This window comes from Hippoglossus hippoglossus, chromosome 9, assembly GCF_009819705.1.
Source record: "Hippoglossus hippoglossus isolate fHipHip1 chromosome 9, fHipHip1.pri, whole genome shotgun sequence".
NCBI lineage: Eukaryota > Metazoa > Chordata > Actinopteri > Pleuronectiformes > Pleuronectidae > Hippoglossus > Hippoglossus hippoglossus.
Genome location: NC_047159.1, coordinates 14,117,785 through 14,138,455, shown reverse-complemented (window position 1 = coordinate 14,138,455; position 20,671 = coordinate 14,117,785). Strand labels below are relative to the sequence as shown.

Here is a 20,671-nt window from a genome sequence, read left to right as displayed (position 1 = left end):
GGGGAAGTCAAGCGGTGCAGCACAGGCAACCAGCTCCGACCCACGCCGCAACCAGACCTCGGAGTCCGAAAAACACAAAAGGGTGAACGGCGAGCCGCGGCGTGGGCCTGAGGTTTACGCATTGGTGCGGCACCAGAGATGACAGTGCACAGCCCCCGCAAGAATCAGCAGGAACACTTAAGTGAAGAAGGCCTTTATGGTCACGCTAACATCAGGAGCTCGATGCAACATATGACATCTGCCATGAGTTGCAAAAACAGTGCATGTTTGTCTCTTTTAACAACTACTGTAAATTTGGTGAACAATCAAAAAAGAAAAACTACAGCTATCATCTGCCTGTGTGCATGATTTCTACGTTTGCTGCCCTGAAACCAAATGGAATGTGAGACATGTTAATGTGTACTTACAGTTTCCGAAGCTCGGACAGGCCCTGGAAGGCTCCAGGCGTGATGGTGCTGATTAAGTTGTGCTTGAGGTCCCTGGGGAGAGAGAACATTTCAGGTCAATGAGAGAATGCGTGCAGTGATGATGTAGATACATCTTCAATTAGGTGCAGTGCCCATTGTAAACATGTGTGTTTGGAATGGGCTGTTTGCTTGGCCTGTGGTGACGCTGGTTGCAGCTTTCTCACTGAAACTGTAACAGTGACCTGCAGTAATTGAGCCGCGGTGAGTAAAGACAGACTGCGTGACTCTGAAGCCGCACCACCGCTGCTGCACAAAGAGCTGTTCAACTGTAAATTCAAAGTTCGGTAAAGCTCGAATAAGTACGCAGAACCCTGAACTGGAGAATCAGTTGTGATCCACAATGTCTCTGACGTTGATGAGTCCCAGCCTCTGCTGTTACAGAGCCCTGGTGACCTCTTTATCCAAAGTTTATTAATATTGAATGTATCGTGTGTCCAAGTCGCTCCAAATACATTTCCTTGGGTCCTTAACAATATACATGGCGAGTGTGAAGCCGATAAAATGAACAGTTGTCTAGATATGTGGCAGCTGCATGCCGAAGTGTCCTTGGGCAGTGTATGAGTGATGGAGAAAGTGCTGCACATAGATGCACTGTATACATGTGTGTGTGAATGGGTGAAAGGCAAAACTATATGGTAAAGCAATTTGAGTGGTCAACAAGCGCTTTATAAATACAGACCATTTACCTTATGTGAGCCACATACAGACAGACAGACAGACAGAAAGATATAGATATGTTGGGAAATATGCAGATTTGCTCTGTACAGTATTGAATATTGTTAGATCAGAGTATTGAGTGTTTGTGCAGTAGAGATGCTGGTAGATTATTATTATTACAGAGCCAGGCTAGCTGTTTCCCCCTGTTTCGTTAAGCTAAGCTAACTGGCTGCTAACTGTAACTTTATATTTTATGGACGTGCATGAGGCTGGTATTAATCTTCTAACTCCTGCCAGGCCTTCTGTCGTCCCCCCACTTCTTTCACAATGACTCTCTCCGCGATAAACTTGGCCATTGCGAACCGTAAATGTGAGTTTCTTGAACCGCCTTTGAAGATCTGATTTCAAACTATCATATCTTCTGCAGCACTTTTTCCCCCTGTGTTTCCATTCTGCACCCATGTGTTAAACCATTCAGCCACATACACCCTCTCCATCAGTAACCTACATTCGATTTTGAATCCTAGAAGTTTTTTGTTATTGGCCAGGTGGGAATAGTGAGGTTAAAGCAGGTCAGGAGACGAATGGTTATAGACAGGACAGGGTCACCGCGGGCTTAACTGTCATCCATGTTTCTACAACTTGAAAAATGCCTGCTCCCATTGGACCGGCAACAGAAGAGGATTTCGCTGCAGGAGCGCTGCAGCTGCATTTTTGTCTATTTCGCTTCTTACCGAGATGCTGTGGTAGGCAAGACCTCAGGGGACTTTCTGGTCCTTTTTTTTTTTTCCACACAGATTATCTGTCATCGCCGCTCTCGACCACACTGCCTCACACCCTGTACACAGCTTCAGGCGTCTCTTAACCATTCTCTCGTCCGCTTTCCAAGAGATGAGTTATTTTGATCAAACTAGGGCAGCGAAAATTGTTTTAGAAAATGGCTTCCAGTAAAAAAAAATAGACAGTGCGGTTCCGCTGGGATAGAGTCAGAGATCAGGGGTTTTGCTATTGGTCCAAGCTTTCGCCAAGCCATCGCTCATATGTGGATTATAGACAGGAGACAGGTTATAATGATGGAGCAAAATCTCCCTGTCCTCGGCCCAAAAGGCTGAGGTCTGTTGTATTTGTCTCAAAGCAGACAGCCCTGGACGGCTCAGCCCGGCTGATTGAGTGCGTTGCCAGTTTGTCGGACAGAATTACTTCACAGCTTTTACAAAAAGGTAGAAATGTTTCCCCCTGTATCATTATGAAGATAGATAAATAAATAACAATGATTATACAGGATATACAAGTATAGTTTATATGTGTGTGTGTTTAACGAGGAACCAGAGCCCTGAAAGTGTGTTCGGCTGTGGATATTCCTAGGTTCCTGTGTGACAGTAGCTGTATAGTTGTTGACCGGGGCGGGAGGGGGGGAGAACAATACTGCTGTTTCCAGTCTGTGTGTCCCGGGGCTCATTAGTGCAGCAATGAAAGACGAGGCACTGCCCACTGTTTCCTTTCTCCCACTCACACACATATTCAAGCTTGCGTTTGCCGTGTAGCACTGATCTCCACGTGTATCTGCACCAAAACCTGCATTCTTCTGAAAGTAATGATTACGTGGGCTTCTTGTGTTGCAATTACTTTATACAGTTAAGTTAAGCGTGGCCCTGGAAACAGATTTTAAGACTGACTAACTCTAAATACCCCACATGTATGAAAATATTGCATTTAGGGAAAAGCTCCTTCTGGTACTTCTACATATGAATTTCATGAATTAAAAAGAAAACTAAAACTAAAAGGTTTCAACCCATCGGCTGATCTCAAGCTCTTTAAATATATTTTCAGGACAAGAAAGTAACAAATGTTCCTCAAGTTTGGTATAATAGTGAATAATGATAATAATATAACTATACATATAATAAAATAAATATAATGTTAACTATGTAAATAATAAATAAAACGAGTATATTTACATAACTTAAAGCCTTTTGAAATAGATTGTTCATGATTTTATTAATGTTAATATATGTCTTTGGCTGATCAGTGATCTCAATCTCAATAAAATTACCAAATAAAGCAGTACAAAACATCAAAGCATTATTAACTGCAAAACACTATGATAAAACATTACCTAAAATAGAAAACTGACTTTATATCTTTTCTAATCAGTACAATAGTTGGAAAAGACACAATGTACCATAGAGACAACATCTAAATCAAACAAACACACACAAACACGTAGATCTCGCTGTATTCAAAGGACATTCCATTGAGTTATACTTTTGGAGGTTTACTCTAATAACTGAGTCATGCATGAAGCTGCACCATCAGACCCAAAGGGACAGAGGATTTATGTCGGTGTTGACGCCCTGAGAACCACATTGTGACATTGGCAGCACAGAGTTCATGAGTGACTCAAACTCTATGACACTGAGCTTTTTAGCAATTGAACCATAAAACCGATCTTCAACTAACAATACACGTCAAACAGCTACGTATTCATACCCGCCTGGAAAGGGCACAGTGCTGAGTGTGTCAACAGGTCACTACCTCTGATACACTCTCTTATCACCAAGCTGGGGAATTTGAAGGAGCTCACCAGAGTCGACAGCATTTGAAGCCCCGGCCAAGTGCTGAGCCCTGCTGCAGCCCAAACGTCAGCTCTCATTCACCAACATAATCCAGGCTTAATCTCAGCTGCAGCCCCTCGCCACTTGTCCACACTTCCAGATTTATTTCCAACTTTATCTCAGAGATACAGTACGAGGCAGACTGCAGCTCGGCGGCGGGCCTCATACTCAGGCGATGACTTGTCTGCGTGGCCTCTGGAGCACAGCTTCACAGCTCAGTGGCCTTGACACTGATGACAACAGCTGTCACCAGGCAAGAGGATAATAGTAGAGATAATAAATACTTCAAAGCCTCGCGCCCGCTCAGAAAATATCACTGTTGAAAATGTTAGAAGCTGCAACTTGTAGCTATTACTTGTTGTCATTATCTTACACAGTGGTAGCATGTAGTTCTTCAAGAAAAGCTACATGATTGGTGGTGACACGGTGTTATTATGAATATGGCTTTCCTCTTTGAGTTATGCTTTGTAACCTTGGGAGTGCGTTGCTTTATCCCCTTCACCACATGTGGCCTGTGTGATTGGGTTAAGACAGACTCAAGCTCGCTCGCGGCCCAAAGGGGGCCATTGTCTGCTACCACTGGGCCTAACACCAGCCGCTGCCATTAAGAATGTCTTTTTTCTTGTTCACCAACTGCTCCTGATCAATGGGGCTAGTCCTCCGCCATTCTGAAGAGTCATTTCTCTGTGGGTATAAGGGATGAGCACCTGGGCCCCATGCAGGCTGGAGAGGAGCGACGTGCTTGTAGGGCACCGAGAGGGTAATAATGAAGACATGTTCTGTAAAGCGCTCCAGACGTGGAGTGCTCCATTATCAGGAGCACAGCGGCAGGGACTGGAGTGCTCCACTGACATTGTTTGGGCCCCGGAGGGAGCTGGGAAAATGACTGAAACCAGGGAATGGCCACTCATTATCACCAGACAGCAATCAAGAATTTCCCGTCCCTGATTTTTTCTTATTTTTATTGACTGATGTGGTATTACAAGGCCAATTTCTATAATTTAATTGCACATATCTTTTACTGCAGACCAATATAAGCAGCTGCCTGAAGATAGAACAAATAAATAAGTCCCTGATTAAAGTTGTGATGGAAAAAACAATGGGGGGGTTAACTAGCACCTTGGCTCCTGGCAGAGGTCAGTGGAGACCATTTTTGTGCCGCGTGTCATTTCCTGTCTGGTTGGCGTCTCTCGTAAAGGCTCTTGCTCGTTTATTTTTACAGTTTCCTTTTTCTCCTTTTCTTTACTAGCTAGCTTTCCTCTTCAGGGAGGGGCAGGTGGGATTCAATACTGAGCAAAATTGTCCCTGTGTACGGCCCCGCAGACCCCACCTCCCTACTCCTCAACACACTTGCTCACAATGGGGGCTCTGTAACACAGGCCCCAAACGTACTCCTGCCTTCCCCCCAAAACAGGAAACCAGGATCTGCCGAGCTCTTGTTTTTCTACTAATTTCCTGCTTTGCTGCCCCTTCCCCAGATTATTTTCTTTACTTTTTTCCCTGGTTCCTCTCAGATTGGATATACCTAATCAACGTTTGTCTGCCTTCGTCAGGAAACCAACTGCTTTGATGAAGCTATAGGAGCATAAATAGACATTAAGTATTATATTGATAAAACCGCTGTCACAAAGATTAAACCACTGGACACATACTTAACATTTTAAAATGCGTCTGTGGGATGCTACGGCCTTGGTGGTGATACTTTTGGTGTGTTTCGGTTTGTACTGGACTCAGTCTGCACACAACCTTGACAAATTAAACATTGTTTGAAAGCTCAAAGTGTCAGTACAAAACATTTAGTATCACCTTCATCACTGCCAAAGCTGTTCACACAGAATTGTTTTAGACCCCAAAGTATTTTTCACACAGCCATTTCTCCCATGTTTGTGCCTCTGTATCTTTCTTATAGTCGTTCTGGGCTTTGGTTATAAAATTAACTTTCAAATGAGACCATCTGTAATCATGTCTGTAACCAAAAGGGTTAAAGAACACTACCCTTTTATTTGCGGGACATTATTTTCAGGCCTGTAATGGAGGTGTTGGCTAAAGAGGGTTAAGATATTTCCTTCGGACCTGGACAATCATTGATCCTACACCGTACTGTGGTTTACTGCTCATGACTGACAGTAACATAAACTGTGGATCCAATTGCACAGCCGTTAGTGGGATGTACAAAAATGGCAATATAGATTTTTATTTGAAGGGTAAAATTCCCTCACTTGATTATATGTTTCTATAGTGTGCAGCAAGAGGAGCTGCGGATCATCCTGCCAAGGAAAACTCTGGAACCACGGACTTTTATTGACTTTAGTCCTGAGTTTTGGAGCAGCTGAAAGAAGGGGGCGATGCCCACTCTGGATTTTCATCTACCAGCATGCACAGTCATAAACATCAATCTCAGTTCATGGTTTTAATGCAACATAAAGTGGATTATAACAGTTGTTTATCAGAATTATGATCATGTAAGTTTCTCAGGGTTAGAAGTTGTAGTATTAGAGAATAGATTGTATAGTGCAAATTTGCCCACTACTGATTATGATTATGATACAACATAACCTGAGTCATTTGAGCTGAAAAACCTATAATAACATAGGTATGAGGAATCCAAGTTAACTTGTCACTCAAATTATGAAATTATGGAAATTTAGACATGTACATGAAGGAATTTTCAGCCAGTAGGTGGACTACAGCTCATAGAGAGTGAGAAGGAGGAGGAACAGAGACCCAGTGAGCTGGGAGAGGGGAGATGCAAAAATAAAGCAGAAAAGGAACACAAACGGAAGTGGGGGGAAGTAAGTCCAGAGAAAGCTCAAGTTCCTCCGGAGGAAAACGCCATTGAAACCATATCAAGTTTGTCGAACGAGTGTGCTCGAGAGTTACTGGCGTATAAAGTGCACGATTTGGTAATGGGCTTATGAGGGGGCTCGCTCGCTGTTTCAATAAACCCCCAGAGCCATGACTGAGCTGGGCTTGCAATACAAACACACCCCGTTCCTTCAGTTTATCTGAAAGACACATCTGGAGTCTATCAACTCCAGCAGCAGCAACCCCCCCCCCCCCCCCTTTTCTGTTTCCACTCTCCTGCACGCTTAACCCCTTCCTCACCCGTTCCACCCCTGAATGTCATGCACTCTCATTAGGTGAGAGTTGCCTAAGCGGGGGGGAACTCGGTGGCGTGTGTGGGAAAACATACTTACCCAAATGTTAATTTTTCTGAGTGAGAAATGAGACTCGTGTGCGACCTCCACAGATGGCCCTTAGTTGTCTTCAGAGTGGTGGGCCGGTACAATCTGAACCTTGTCTTACCCACACTGGTCTAGACAGAGGGACTCCTTACCATGTAAGCACATTCTCCACTGTTTTTATGTGCTATAGTGCTGCCCACCTCTGCTTTGTTCCCACTCATCAAGGTAATTTGCCTAGCCTGTGTGGAAATAATGTTAATCCCCCCACTAAGGAAAACAACCTCAGATTTATATAGGACAAACTGCAGGAGTGTGCTTCCCCTCCCTCCCTCCCTCCCTCCCTCCCTCCCTCCCTCTTCCTCTCTCTCCAGCCACCATACCATCTTTAGCCATCGCGGCTCCACTTCCCCTGTGTCAGATGGTGAAGTTGTTTAAGTTGGACTGCATCCTAACCCCAGCTGCTCAGAATGGCAGAGGCGATTTCAAGGTTGGTTTCAGAGAGGCTGAGGCAGAGAGCGAGTGGCCCGTCTCCCCTTTTGTAAAACAGATACTATCAAGTCAAAGAGTGATACATGGGCCCAGGCGTTTTGTAACCATAATGTGATAATAGGGTGTATATTTTCCATCATGCAGACACTTTTCTAAACATATCTGCACATTCTCTTGCACTGTGTGACTTATTGGTCACAGGTTTCTATGCAAACTTCCCCTAATTCGTATTGCTCCACAGTCATAAATCACAAGAAACTCCTTATTTCCTGCTCTTGAACCAAGTTGTTCTAAGTCAACAGGAAGTTTTTTCGTAATCTGGTGTGATATTTCCTGTGCGAACTGTACGTGCATGTGCTTACAACTAAAGTTCCCGTCACTTCATTTACACTGTAGGAGTCATTTCAGACCCTCTTTGTTGACAAAGTCTATCGTGCTGCCAACACCTTGAGCCTCTAACCAGTCCCAACCACAAGCCTCACTCCTGCCTTTCAGACCTGTCCACTGCGAGCGCCCCGCTGCTCCCTCATCCATCACCGCCGCTGCCCTCTGCTCTCCCTCTCCACTCTCCGCTCCCTCTCTCCCTGTAGGGTGAGCCGACCTGGTAATGAGGGCCTCTTGTGCCCTGTCTGCCTGTCCTGTGTCCCATGGTGCAGTGGGGCCCAGCTGGACAAGAGCCAGACTGCCTCGGCCCTCTTTGCTCATTATTCTCATTACCTTGCCTCAAATCAGCGCAGGACAGGCCGCTGGGATCTGTCCACAACTCATAAAGGTCCCGGCTCGTTAGTGGGGCCGCCAGCGTCAGCTTCCATCAGAAAGGGTGTGCACAGAGGTGGAGGTAGTCGGATAGGTGCACAAGTACAGTACCAGAGCCCCAATGGTGTGTATACTAATGTGACCTACTTTGCATATGGTGAGCGACACCCCAGAAGAAAGGTATGATTCAGCTGGTGTTTCGTCCAAGAGCTGGAAAGAAATAAGGTATTCCAAGATCCAAATGTAGCTGTTGGATGGCAGGTCTGTTTAAAAGAGCTACAAAAACATAGTAGTCCAGTAAGAGGGCAAAAACAAACAAGGCTAAATTGCTCCTCTGCACTTGGGTGGTTTGGCAGGTTATGAAGGCAATAGTGGCTTTGGGGAGGTTTGTCCCAATGAAAGGGCTAACTGTGTAGATCGCTGCACTGTCTGGCCCATGGGCCTAGAGGAGGGTGGCCTGCCTCAGAGCTGTATTCTCCCACTAACAACAGCAGATCAGACTGCATTCAGCTCTGAATACATGTCTGGTGTGAGTGTATGGGTGTGAGTGTGCGTCTGCACAGAGAGTTAGCAGAGCCATTTGAAATGACTGGACAAGATGTGAAGGTGCCCATACTAGGAAACACACTTACACTGAAGTCACAATGAAGAAGGGGCAAAATTGTGTGTCTGTGTGTGTGTGTGTGTGTGTGTGTGTGTGTGTGTGTGTGTGTGTGTGTGTGTGTGTGTGTGTGTGTGTGTGTGTGTGCATGTGCGTGTGCGTGTGTGCGTGTGTGTGTGTGTGTGTGTGTGTGTCTGCAGTCAGGGGAGCAGACTGTGTTTATCCTTGTCTCGTAGGGGAAGAGATGCAGTGTAATTCCCTGATGTGTGTTTACTCAGCCCTAGTGGGCCGCCCTTTGATTACAGCACTGACCACATAATATGAGTAACTGTTCACTACTGCTCCAAATGACAAGCACATGTAGACAACACACTGGAAACAATGAGGAGACCTGGAGAGCGGTGACAGGCTGAAAAGAGGCAAAACTCACATCTCACAGTTTCAGGACTGCGATCCAAACTTTTTAATGCAACCTCACATCTGAGTCCATCCCTTCAAACCCCTCCATCACAGCAACGGTGCATTTCAATGTGGCCTTTTTCACATCAGACAGCAATTTTCCCATGAGCTCAGATGTAATTATAAGCTGTGCAGGGCTCAATTAAAGGTTGAAGACGTCAGCGTGAGGGAACAGACCTCCACCGCTGTGTGTCAGAGAGCCAGCGGAGGCTGAGGCAGAGGAGTGAAATGAGGCCTGCGTGATTTACGCTACGTCCTCTCCTCACATCTCCCTCTGTGGAGCACAAGTGTGAGTGTTAGTTTGTCTGCACTGTTCCCTCTTTTTTTTTTTTCCCAGGTTTTGTAGTTATGAGCCTCCAAGAAAGCTCCACCCTTGTTGCCCCCTGCTAGTTTTATCACTGCTTCAGGTACGAGGGCCTGTTAGCGGGTCAGCTCAGGTTACCCGACCCACCGACCCAGCAGCGCAACAGGGAATCTTGTCCACACTTACAAAAACAAACATTCAGCTCATTTTACATCGAACACATCAGCCAACAGATTTACTTTGGCTTTCCTTTATTATCACTTCCACCCAAGCAGTTGAGATGTAAGATATCTGTGTAGCATCTTCATCATCATCATCGCCAACAGCTTTTATCAGCGTCTTCGGTGCAAGACAGACAGCTGAGGTACAAGCTGAGAACTTTGGCCTCAAATCTGTTCACCCATGGCACTCACATGCCAGACATGAAAACAGCAAGTACAGCACAATTTGGCTTTTCTGTCCTTGACTGGCACATCTGCTGTGAGCTCCAGTAGGTAGCTACTAATAAGGTAACAACTGCTGCAAATTACCATATTTTTCTTTCAACATGTTTCAGAAGCCAGTTAGCTTCATGGGTGGCAGATCCGAGTGGCATGTGGAACTAATATCCCTTCAGCATACTCATCCCACCCTCTGACAAAACAAGTATGTCTGCCAGACTGTATGCAGACTACCGCTTGCTCCATGTGCGTAGTTAGCTACCAGCACACTATAAAAGCTTTACTAGGATGCTAGCACACCTTGCAATGGAATTTAATGTCTGGGAAACAAACTAGATGCAGTTCTCACAGGCGAGAATCAGAGGAGCCAGGAGTAGCTGGAAAACACAAGTCTAGACCGTGATGACTAAAATCAGCCTAGAGGCGATTTCACACCAGAAAGTCCAGACCATGGTCCGAATCAAGGTTCATGTCATTGTTACAATAGTTTTGGTTTCACATGGTTATTTAGGGAGTTGACCAAATACATTTGTGTGATATAAGTAGGTCCTTTGTACCTCCCTACACTTGACATTGATTGGTTCGTGGATGGGCGTCTGTCTGGCGTTGCTGTATTTTCAATTCGGCTATCATGTTCACCAACCTTTTGGAATAAGGTGCATAGTAAAAAGTAGTTTTCCATTTGAATGAAGAAAATGATTGAATTGGTATACTTTGTCTAATTATATTTCTACTGTAATATCATTGCGATATTACTACTAGCAAAATGAATGTCCTAAACATTATATCATTGACTGCATCAATCCTGTGAGCCGCCCCCAGTGTCCAAACTTCATGTAATTGGTCCAAAAGTCCAAACTATCTGAAAAACTTCAAACTGCAAATCATCTCAACCATGGTCTATTATTTTGGTTTGGTCTAAACTATAAAGTCTGAAGATATGGACCAAAGAAGGTAGGTGAGAGAGCCCCCTAAAACAAAAGATATCATACTGTATCCTCTGTGCATGCTGCTAGCTGTGTAGCTCTTTCTTTTTGAAGAAAAGAAAACAAATAAGCTGCTATTATTTCTGAACAACTAACATGCTGATTGAAACATTTGCTAATTAGCTAGTCCTCGATAAACTGGACAAATGGAACAGTATGAAAAGTTAAGACATCACCAAAGTTGACCAAAAACTAAATTTTGATTCTGATTGTAATTCATCCCTTGGAGACCATGAACATCTGTAGCCTACTCAATGTCATGACCTTCCCAATAACTGTCCAGACACTAAAAAACCCAAACGTTCAGCCTCATAGGGACATGATCTGTTATCTGGGGACCATGAATGTCGGAACCAAATGTCATGGCAATCCATCTAATTGTTGTTGTGATATTTCAGACAAACAAAGCGATGTGTCAGGTAACATATTCACTATGGTTGCTTTCCTGTTTGTCACTGAGGCTGCTTAGCAGGAACAAAAAGATATTGTCTATCATCTGTCTCACACCCCATTCAGAGAGATTACAATGCTGCTAAGGAGGGCCAGACTGTCTGTGAGGCTCAGGCCAAGCTGCCAACATGCACCTCCTCCCAGAGATCTCCCTTATCTTGTCCTGCGGTTCCTGTGGAGTGGGGCTTACCTGATAATGAAGCACTGAAGTGTAATTATGTGAACTTTCAACATAACTTTGTGAAAGCCAGTCTGAGTGTATCATCCTCCCTGCTGGATAGAAGCCCACAGAGCTTCTCAGATCTCACTGATTCACTGTCTATTTCTCTGCAAACGCCCAGACATACTAAATAACAGCTCCCACATATATGCATCACATAAATCTAATGGAGAGAATAAATATGACACATTTGCATCTGTCAAGGTGCAAAAATAATCAAGCATGATAAGAAATAGGCTACTCACAGCTTTTCCAGAGCGTAGAGTCCAAAGAAGGATCCGTTCTTCAGAACTCGGATTTTGTTGTGGCTCATTATCCTGTTAAAAACACAACACACAGTATTGTTAAAAATGTACAACTGATAATAAATTAAAGCACATTTTAGAATGATAAACTATAATACTATCTTGGACATTAGTTTCCCTCCAGACGCAGAGTTCAGGTTGAACCAAGCACATGTCGAGGGGGTCATGAGGGTGACGAGAGTCAAACTGACCACTCGGGCCTGCAGTCGCACAAAAGATTAGCCTGAGCAGAAACATTAGCCAAAGATGTTTCCAATTAATGCTAAAGACAAGAAATAGAACATCAAGATTAGGAGGGAAGCTGTAATCTTGATAACCATTTCGCATACATTTTTTACATCAAAAGGATTTCTCGCCACATCAAACGAATGGCGGCACAGACCATGTTAATTGGCTCTTTCCATACTGACGAATCACTTGGCTTAAGGGGTTCTTATCAGAGCAGAGGGCATAGGGCTGCAGCGCACACTTGGATGTGAGCTTCAGATGGCTTCTCTGACAGGGGGAACATTGGATAGTTACAGCAATAACTCTGCTCTGAGGGAACATTGTCAGAGTCAGTGTAAAGACACACTTTAGCAAAGATTTTATCTCTCAATACAAGTTGTTGAGTTTCTTGGGGAATAAACAAATTGTCTTGCCAAGATTAAGACAAGAAGATCAATACCAGGCTCATGTCTGTATGCTGAGTATGAAGCTACAGACAGTTAGCTTAGCTTAGCATAAAGACTGGAAGCACAGAGAAACAGCAAGCAGGACTCTGCCAAACTGGTGGGTAACATCTGCTGTGCTTTTTCACAACCACTCAAGCTTCGTTGCACCACCAAGACATTTGGGCGGCTGTGGCTCAGGAGGTAGAGAAGGCCATTCTACAAACAAAAAGGTCAGTAGTTTGATTCCTACCTACAGTCTGAATTCTGAAGGGTCCTTGGGCAAGATACTGAACCCCAAATTTCCCTGTGGGCTGTGCTGAATTGTGTTTGATTTAAAAAGTTGTTGCACATAGAAGTGCTGTTTGAATGTGTGTGTGGTTGGATGAATGCGACTTGTATTGTTAAGTACTTTGAATTGACAATAACACTGAAACAGTGCTACATTAATACAGTTGGGTTGTTATTTTCTTACAAGAGCCATACAGTAGTGTGTCAGAAAATAACATGCACATCTGTGTTTGAAGCCAAGTGAATGTTCCCAGTGTTCTACAAAATATGTTTATGTTGTATACTAATGCACTTTGCCAAATATCCTTTAGAAGAAATAAACCTGCTGCCTGGATTATATTTACTAAGGGGTTTTCTTTTCCAGTTCAGGAAGTGCAATGTTCTTCCACAAAATAGGGAGTAGTTCAGGCAGGATGGTCGGGCCTACAAAGCACAAAACGCTGACTCCAGAGGCCAGGGTTTATACCGTGCATCACATGTGTTATTAGGTTTAGTCCACTTATGCACTTGGGAAAGGTTAGGAAACGTCTGTGCTTTTGTTATATTGAAAAACCCAATGCATCCCTGTGCTTCAACTCAGTGTTGACTTTGTCAATATTAAACCAAGACCAGGATCTACTCTGTTATGCTAAATTGTTGTGTATAAAGATAATTTCCAGGAGGCAGTGTTTAATATTCATAGCTCTGTGTCCACTGCCCACGTCTGCCCAGGAAAAGCTCAGGGTACAGCCCGGGCCCTGATGCTGGCATCAGCCCATCATCATTAACACACCCTTCAGTTTCACGTCATCTTCGCTCCTACCACATGGCGCTTAATGGGCTGTTTGCGACATTAAGTGTGTTCCGAATCGAGAGAGTGGAGCTGTGTGTGCTCCTTTAAAATTGGGAGCTGACTGTGAACAGTCTGTGAGATTTACAGATTCAGCAGCAGTCGGCCCCCCTATTTCCTGCCACATCAATAAAAACACTGCCTTCAGCCCTGCGCCTTCCAGCTCAGTTAATGACCTGATTTAATCATCTAGTCTTGGTATATAGCGACAAACTGGCCCGACTCACTTCTTCACCTCGATAGCTTTGCTCACAGCCACAACATCTGTAGGCAGAAATGTTTGTCACAAAAGCAAACACAACTTTTAGGGGAAATCATCTACTGCTCCAGTTACCCTGAATACTTCAATTAGCAAAATTAAAAACCAGAGAAATATTTAGTTAAATTGGGATTCAATCAAGATCACAGATAATGACTATAAAACTGAAACCACAGCTTTTCTGATGGTTTTACTCAGCTGTTCTAGGCCTCAATAATTTGTATTTTAAGTTGTTCTGTTAAAGTATGATTACTATCTCAGAATCTACATCAATGTCCAAAAATGGAGCCTTGAAAACAGATGCCATTTCAGATCAGAGACTAATTTCTAACTGTAAACTAAACTAAACTAAAATATGTCATGTTCAATAATCCAGCCAGAATCAATGAAATAAATCCATTATGGCGTCACAGCATTTTTAGTGTGCATGTTAAACGAGCACAGTCCTCTCGTGCCGTAGCCTGCGTATGAACCTTTGACTCGTGGACCTTAAGGTCTCTCACTAGACTTTGGGCACAATATCTCTTCTATAACTGGATGCAGGCCCGAGATGAAAGCTACAGAAGATCCGGAACTGCCTGAATAATTCAATACAGATAGGAGAGGAGAAAGTCACATCTGGCAAAGAAACAAACCATTTAATTCAACACAGACAGTTTAGATACAGATAGTTCCTTTTTGACTAAGCTTATTTTGCGAATTAGTCTGAATCCTGTGTAAGTTGGGTTTGGATGCGCTTGAATGTGTACATGTGCGTGCGAACAAAATAAGACCTTTTGTATAGTTCTATTCAGATGTGTTTGTGTGTTATCTCCATGTGCACTTGGAGATCACAATAACCCTCATATCTCTCAGGTTAAGTCATTTCAACACAATATTTAAATTAGCTTGTTCCTCTGTACACTGGGACTTGAAAGCTGATGTTCATACATAAAAAAGGCCACAACATGAGCTGAATGGATTCTTCCCACAGACAACTAAAGGTGCAGATTTCCAGGAATGCGGGGAAGTCGACAGAGGCTGTGTACTACTGTGTAGCCCCACGAAGTCAGATGTTTGGAGCACAGTTGTAGAGAAGGACATTGTTCTTTCGTAAACAATGCAGAGAGTACGACTCTGTGAAAGAGAGACAGAGGCAGAACTCTGTAAACAGACAGAAATAGTCTGCGTTCCCATCAGGCTAAACAGGAAACCCAGCCAATTAGCTGTTTATTCAGAAACCGGTTCCAGAGTTCAGGGGTTGTAGAGAGAGCACTTCCTGGACAGCCATCAGACAGACGGAGCAGTGACCGGAGGCAGGTGACAGCTGAGGAGGAACATCTCTTCATCACTGCTGTTTACAAAGGTTAACAGAGCTTTACAAGCACAGAAGATGAGCAGCTTCTTAATCATGGAGGTCCAAGCTACCAGCAGACCCAATGTCCGCTCTGTGTGGTTTCATTTATTGTACACGAGTGGCTTGTTTACTTGTCATCAGTGACAGATCAGATGGCAGATTGAGTTAATCTGCTTTCATGAACAATACGCTGTATAATGCAGTGTGCTAACTTAGTCCAGACATCATGGATGGTATCCCTCATTCACTTTACTCTTTCAGGCCACAAAGGCTTCAGTGAAATCCGACAGGCTAATTGAATCCGTCTAATCAACGCAACAAAAAAACAGGGCCACATGTCAGGCTCCAGCATCCCATTAAAGCCTCTCATCTAATTCATTTACATGAAGATCAAAACACTGGGGGTCACGTACGAAGAGTCAGGTCACACAGAAGCACAGGAGCCGGCTTCCGTTGTGCAGAGCATTCACATGTTGCAGCGAGGTTATCCAGGGTCACACACAAAAACACATGTATACCACCACCTCACTTCATGTTCTACTCTCTTCTAGCACCTTCAAGTCTGAAATGGCAATGAAAACATAGGAATAAATGCTCTTATTTAACCAAGGTTCAAAATAAAAAGCAACTGAGTGTGTTTTTAACAGAGATAAACCTAAATTAACCTAAGTCATCAACACCTTAGTGATGGAAATTTTCCTGTGCAGATGGAAAGTTTTGTTGTGTATTTCAAACAATTTTATGATAACCGCAGCTGAAATTTGCTATCTATTTGCTTCAAACAAAACATTTGCTTCATTGTACAAATAGAGCTCAACAGAGTGGTTATGAAAGTAAAAATGATGTAACATGCTCGTGTAGAAGCCACAAGTCCATATGATATCAACTGCGTCTTGAGAAAAATGTGTGTTATTCACAACATCAAGGAGAAGTGCTACACTACCCACAATCCTCAGGTGTAGTGGAGATGCCTCTGATCGGTGAAGCTCGTTGTGACCATGGATTATGGGATGTGTAGTTAATTTTGTCCTAAAATAATTATGTGTACTTTTCCTTTTTTTCGTTTTACAATTTCTTTTTTACTGCAAATCAAATGTTGTGTCATCACAATTCATTTTGAAACTATTTTTATAAGGATTTTCTAAAATATCAACAGATCCTAAATAACTTACAATCTCTTACGGGCCACACTTTCCATTATTTAGTGACTTAGGTTATTGTGATGAGATCACATTTCTGAATTAATGTTTGGTCTATGTTCAAAAGAAATGATTAGGAGATAAATTATTCAAAACTTCAAAGATACTCTGACAAGCCTGCAGGTCGTCTAAAGGAGTCACGGATTTTAGGGAACATATTGTAGAACAATGTAATCTTTTCACAGGACATGAATTGAAAGTGGTTTTCTAAACGGATGAAAAATCCCTCTCAACCCGTCAACCCAGATGTTGGCAGAGATCTATCCAAACAAATACACTGTTGGCAAAGTAAACTTTAAGTATTAGTTGCAGAGAGTGTGGATTTACAGAAGCATATTGAGAAATGCTGCGGGTTTTGTGGTCATTTCAATTCATTTCAAATATAACATACTGCTACTACAATCCCAGAGTCCCTTATGTCTCAATCCAAGTGCCATTGTGCAGCGTGAGTTCAAGGTTTCCTTGTTGTGTGCTGGAGTGTGAAAAAGTAAAAGCCTTACAAAGAGTCTTGTCTAGTAAACCGCAGCAGCTCCTCCCTGCACCATGCCACTCACTTTGTTGGTTTGCTCAATTTGCTTCTTAAACCCACAGAGCCTTTGAGGGCCACACAGGGGCAGGACAGCATGTCGCAAATCGTATTTGCTCACTCATTTACTTCCGCTCTTACCCCCTGACTCTTCACTGGGCGGCTGTAACATACTGTCTCAGGTCCATTGTGTGTGTGTGTGTGGGGGGGGGGGGATACCTGTGTGTACTGTTAACGATAACTGTCCATCTGATGCCTTTCTACAGCTGCTTCTGGTTTTTGCGTCATTGTCAACCAATCATTTTGACTGAGGAATCTTCTCTGTGGTGCAGCTGTAAAGGCCTGATGTGAGGTGATCAGCACCGACACAGGGAGCAGCGGCTGAACGGAGTCCTTTCAGCTTTCCACATCACAACCTGGTGCAGAAATGATGGACGGAGAGGGAGAACACATCCGTCTATATCCTGTCCTAACCACAGCTAGAATAAACCCAAACACACAACAAGATGTCTTGTGTGCAGTCAGTTCTCACTGGAAGTACAGTCAATATCTTTGCACCCTTCATCCCACTTCTCTGGTTAGACACACTTAAAGCTTCTGTACTTTTTTGAGCATACAGGAAATGCTTCATCCTAGTTTGGCATTCAGCGCAGGACATGAATAAGATGCATTTGAGTGAAAAAGTGCTGATCCAAATATTTTGGCATGCTGGACTTAGACAAGGAGCTCTATGTGGCTGAAAACCCCCTCACAGGAACAAAAAAAGGATCTTAAGAGGGATTTAGATTTAATAAGAATTCATCTGCAGGCTAAGCTGCTCGCCCTCATTACCTTTGTAGGACCATATACTTTTTTTCTTTGTTTCTGCAGCATCACCCTGAAAACACCTGGAGCTGCTGCACAATGACTGGATGCTGAGACACAGGGCGCTGATCGGAAGCTCTAGCTCATCCCGAGTGATGATCTATAGTGTCCAAGGCGCAGGTTCACTTTAATAAAGTCTCAAAACAAGCCAGTGGGCCGCCGTGTAAACATCGTTTAACTCTGGATAGGTCTCCTACCCTGGAGGACCACACGCGAGGTGAAACACAAGAACCCTTGAAAGAGATTGGTAACGTGCCACGAATCCAGTCCTGAATCGGAGACCAATCGGAGCCAGATAATGAGAGTGATTTTCAATGAGCATCTCGGAGCGTCATTATTGAATTAAAGCTGGTTTAATAAGCGTGCTGACTTGATAGTGCACACGTTGGTCTGTGTCACTCACAGCAGCGAAAAAGTTCATATAAAGAAAAGAGTAATTTCGCCCTTGAGGGAATTTTCCTTAGAGGTAATTAAATTCTGCTGAAAGAATACGATTATCCACTTTCACACAGCACGGCATTGTGTGAGCATTTTGTATGTGTACAGCTGAGAACGTTCTGCAAAAGATCATCAGTGTTTTTTCTTTTTAATTTCTCCTCTCTACTTTTCCGTTTGAGTAGCTGCTGCTTGCCAGAGTTGCATTTCTAGTGCATTGGCAGTTCACGACTTGGCAGAGCAGTAAGTGAACATGGCAGCGTTTCTCTTTATATACACATCACACACACGGCGCTCGGAGTAATGAGATCAGACGTAGTGGATCTACAAAATATTGTGGTTGAACCAAAAGATGGATTAAAAACGGTATTACTTAATTTGGCTGTTACCAGGTTTTCCGAGGCCGCGTTCCCCCCCCCCCCCCCAACATGCCAAGTCCAATAGATCAACATCCATTACAGAACGACATTACGTGAGAGTTTAACATCACAGACACGGAGCTGGCCTCAAATCACACAGTCTCAGAGTTACGAGCTCAGAATAACATCATACCTGTGCTCTATGATTCATTCAGGAATTATGGTCTTTTTTTAAAAATCATCGTTCAAGTTGATTAGTGGAATTTTCGGCAATAGGTTCATTCAGATGAAGAGAGGTAAATCTTCAGGCATCAATCATTAAAAAGATTTATTTGACTTGTGTGTGAAAATAAAATGGATTCACACTTTCAATGTCAATATTATGTGTGAGAGATTATTGTGTGGAATAGAAACTTCTTGAAAATGTTTTCAGTGATAGACAATTCACATTTGTCACTTTGTGTTACCAGCGGCGAGGTTGTTTTCACCTATGACCGTTTGTTTGTTTGTTTGTTTGTTGACAAGACAACGCAAACACAACTGGATGGATTACCACCAAACCTTGTTGACGGATGTGGTATGGGTCAGGGGGAAGAAACCATACAATTTTGGTGCAGACCCCGATCCAGTCATTTTTTCATCACTTTCTTTAACATAAAGAGATCAAGCTTTTTACATTTTCACAGTTTTCCCAGAGAATAGTTCATTAATCGTTAAAAAATCTGACATATTTAAGGACCTGATATCTATATGTCTATATTTGGTGGAGCATGATTTAATGTAAAGAGACTGTTGGGCCTTGGCGGAGGTATGTGCTCTGAGTGCCATTCTAATTCGTCAATGCATTTTACACTATCACGCACATATAGTACACGCAACCACTTGCTGAGTTGGGGCTCCTTTGGCGACAAACACGCAGCAGTAATTGGTATGGACCTTCATTAGTGGCTGTGAATTCTGGGTCAGGACATGTCCCATGGTGTGTGTGTGTGTGTGTGTGTGTGTGTGTGTGTGTGTGTGTGTGTGTGTGTGTGTGTGTGTGTGTTTGTTTGTGTGTATGTGTGTGTGTGTGTGTGTGTGTAGGCTTCAGGGGATCGATGAGCAGAACTAAATAATAATAAATATTCTCCTTATTTGTGTATAATCACCCAGAAATAAATAATAAATACTAAATAATTTATGTGTTTTCATTACCTTAGAACGATCCCTTTAAATTTTCCACAAAGTCCGCCATGTTGCAACAATTATTCTACAGTAGCCCAGAATGGACAAATGACTGTAAAAACTGCTTTTCACAGTTGTTTAAAATTGCCTGCATCATGAGTCATTTTTCAGTTGTTTGAGTGGCATTTCTGTAATTTCCAGCTTCTGTGTGTCACTCAAAGTCAAGAAGTAATATAGTTGAATTTAGATAAAAAGTTTGTGTTTAATTTTTTTGTTTAATTCTGTCTCTGATGTCTGAGGTTTGGCCAGCCCGATTGTGGCTTTTTTGTGTACATATCTTTTAGCAAAAGTAAATTGTCATATTAGGAAATTTTAGCAAGTGGGCTGTGGAAAAAATGCTGTATTTGTCAGTGCATCTCCAAACCCCAGTATAATGAATGTGGTGCAGCTGGTTTGAACGCGTTTGGATTGTTATTTATGCATTTGTGACTGTGCTGGCTCGATCATGAGAGTATTATAAATATTATTGCACATTTTATGCTTTGAATATAATCCAAGTGGATGACATTTTCGGTGACTGTGCACAGTGGTTTTTGACAGTAGACAATATTTGTGTTTGCCTCAGCTTAACCCAACCCTCGTCTCTCGGTTAGTCTCCCGCTCGGAGACAGGGAAGAGGAGAGGAAGGCTGAGGCAGGAGGAATGAAAGAGAGCGAAAGCGAAAAGATCTCTCAGGCTGAGAGGTGGCTGTGTCATCTTTGTTACAATAAGTACTTTATAAGAGGCCCCCAGACTGTTCAGCGACTCGGTGATGTCCAAATAGCT

The 20,671-nt window shown here is 43.2% G+C and overlaps 1 protein-coding gene across 1 annotated transcript in view; it reads right to left on the bottom strand.

The window, feature by feature from the left end:
- The window catches only part of adgra2 (adhesion G protein-coupled receptor A2), a 40,045-nt gene that overhangs the window by 9,307 nt on the left and 10,067 nt on the right, over positions 1-20,671 (bottom strand). The window contains exons 2-3 of the mRNA XM_034595628.1: positions 11,875-11,946; positions 408-479 (exon numbers count right to left, since the gene is read on the bottom strand). Of these exons, the coding sequence (XP_034451519.1) occupies positions 408-479; positions 11,875-11,946 (144 nt within the window). The remainder of the gene's footprint in view (positions 1-407; positions 480-11,874; positions 11,947-20,671) is intronic.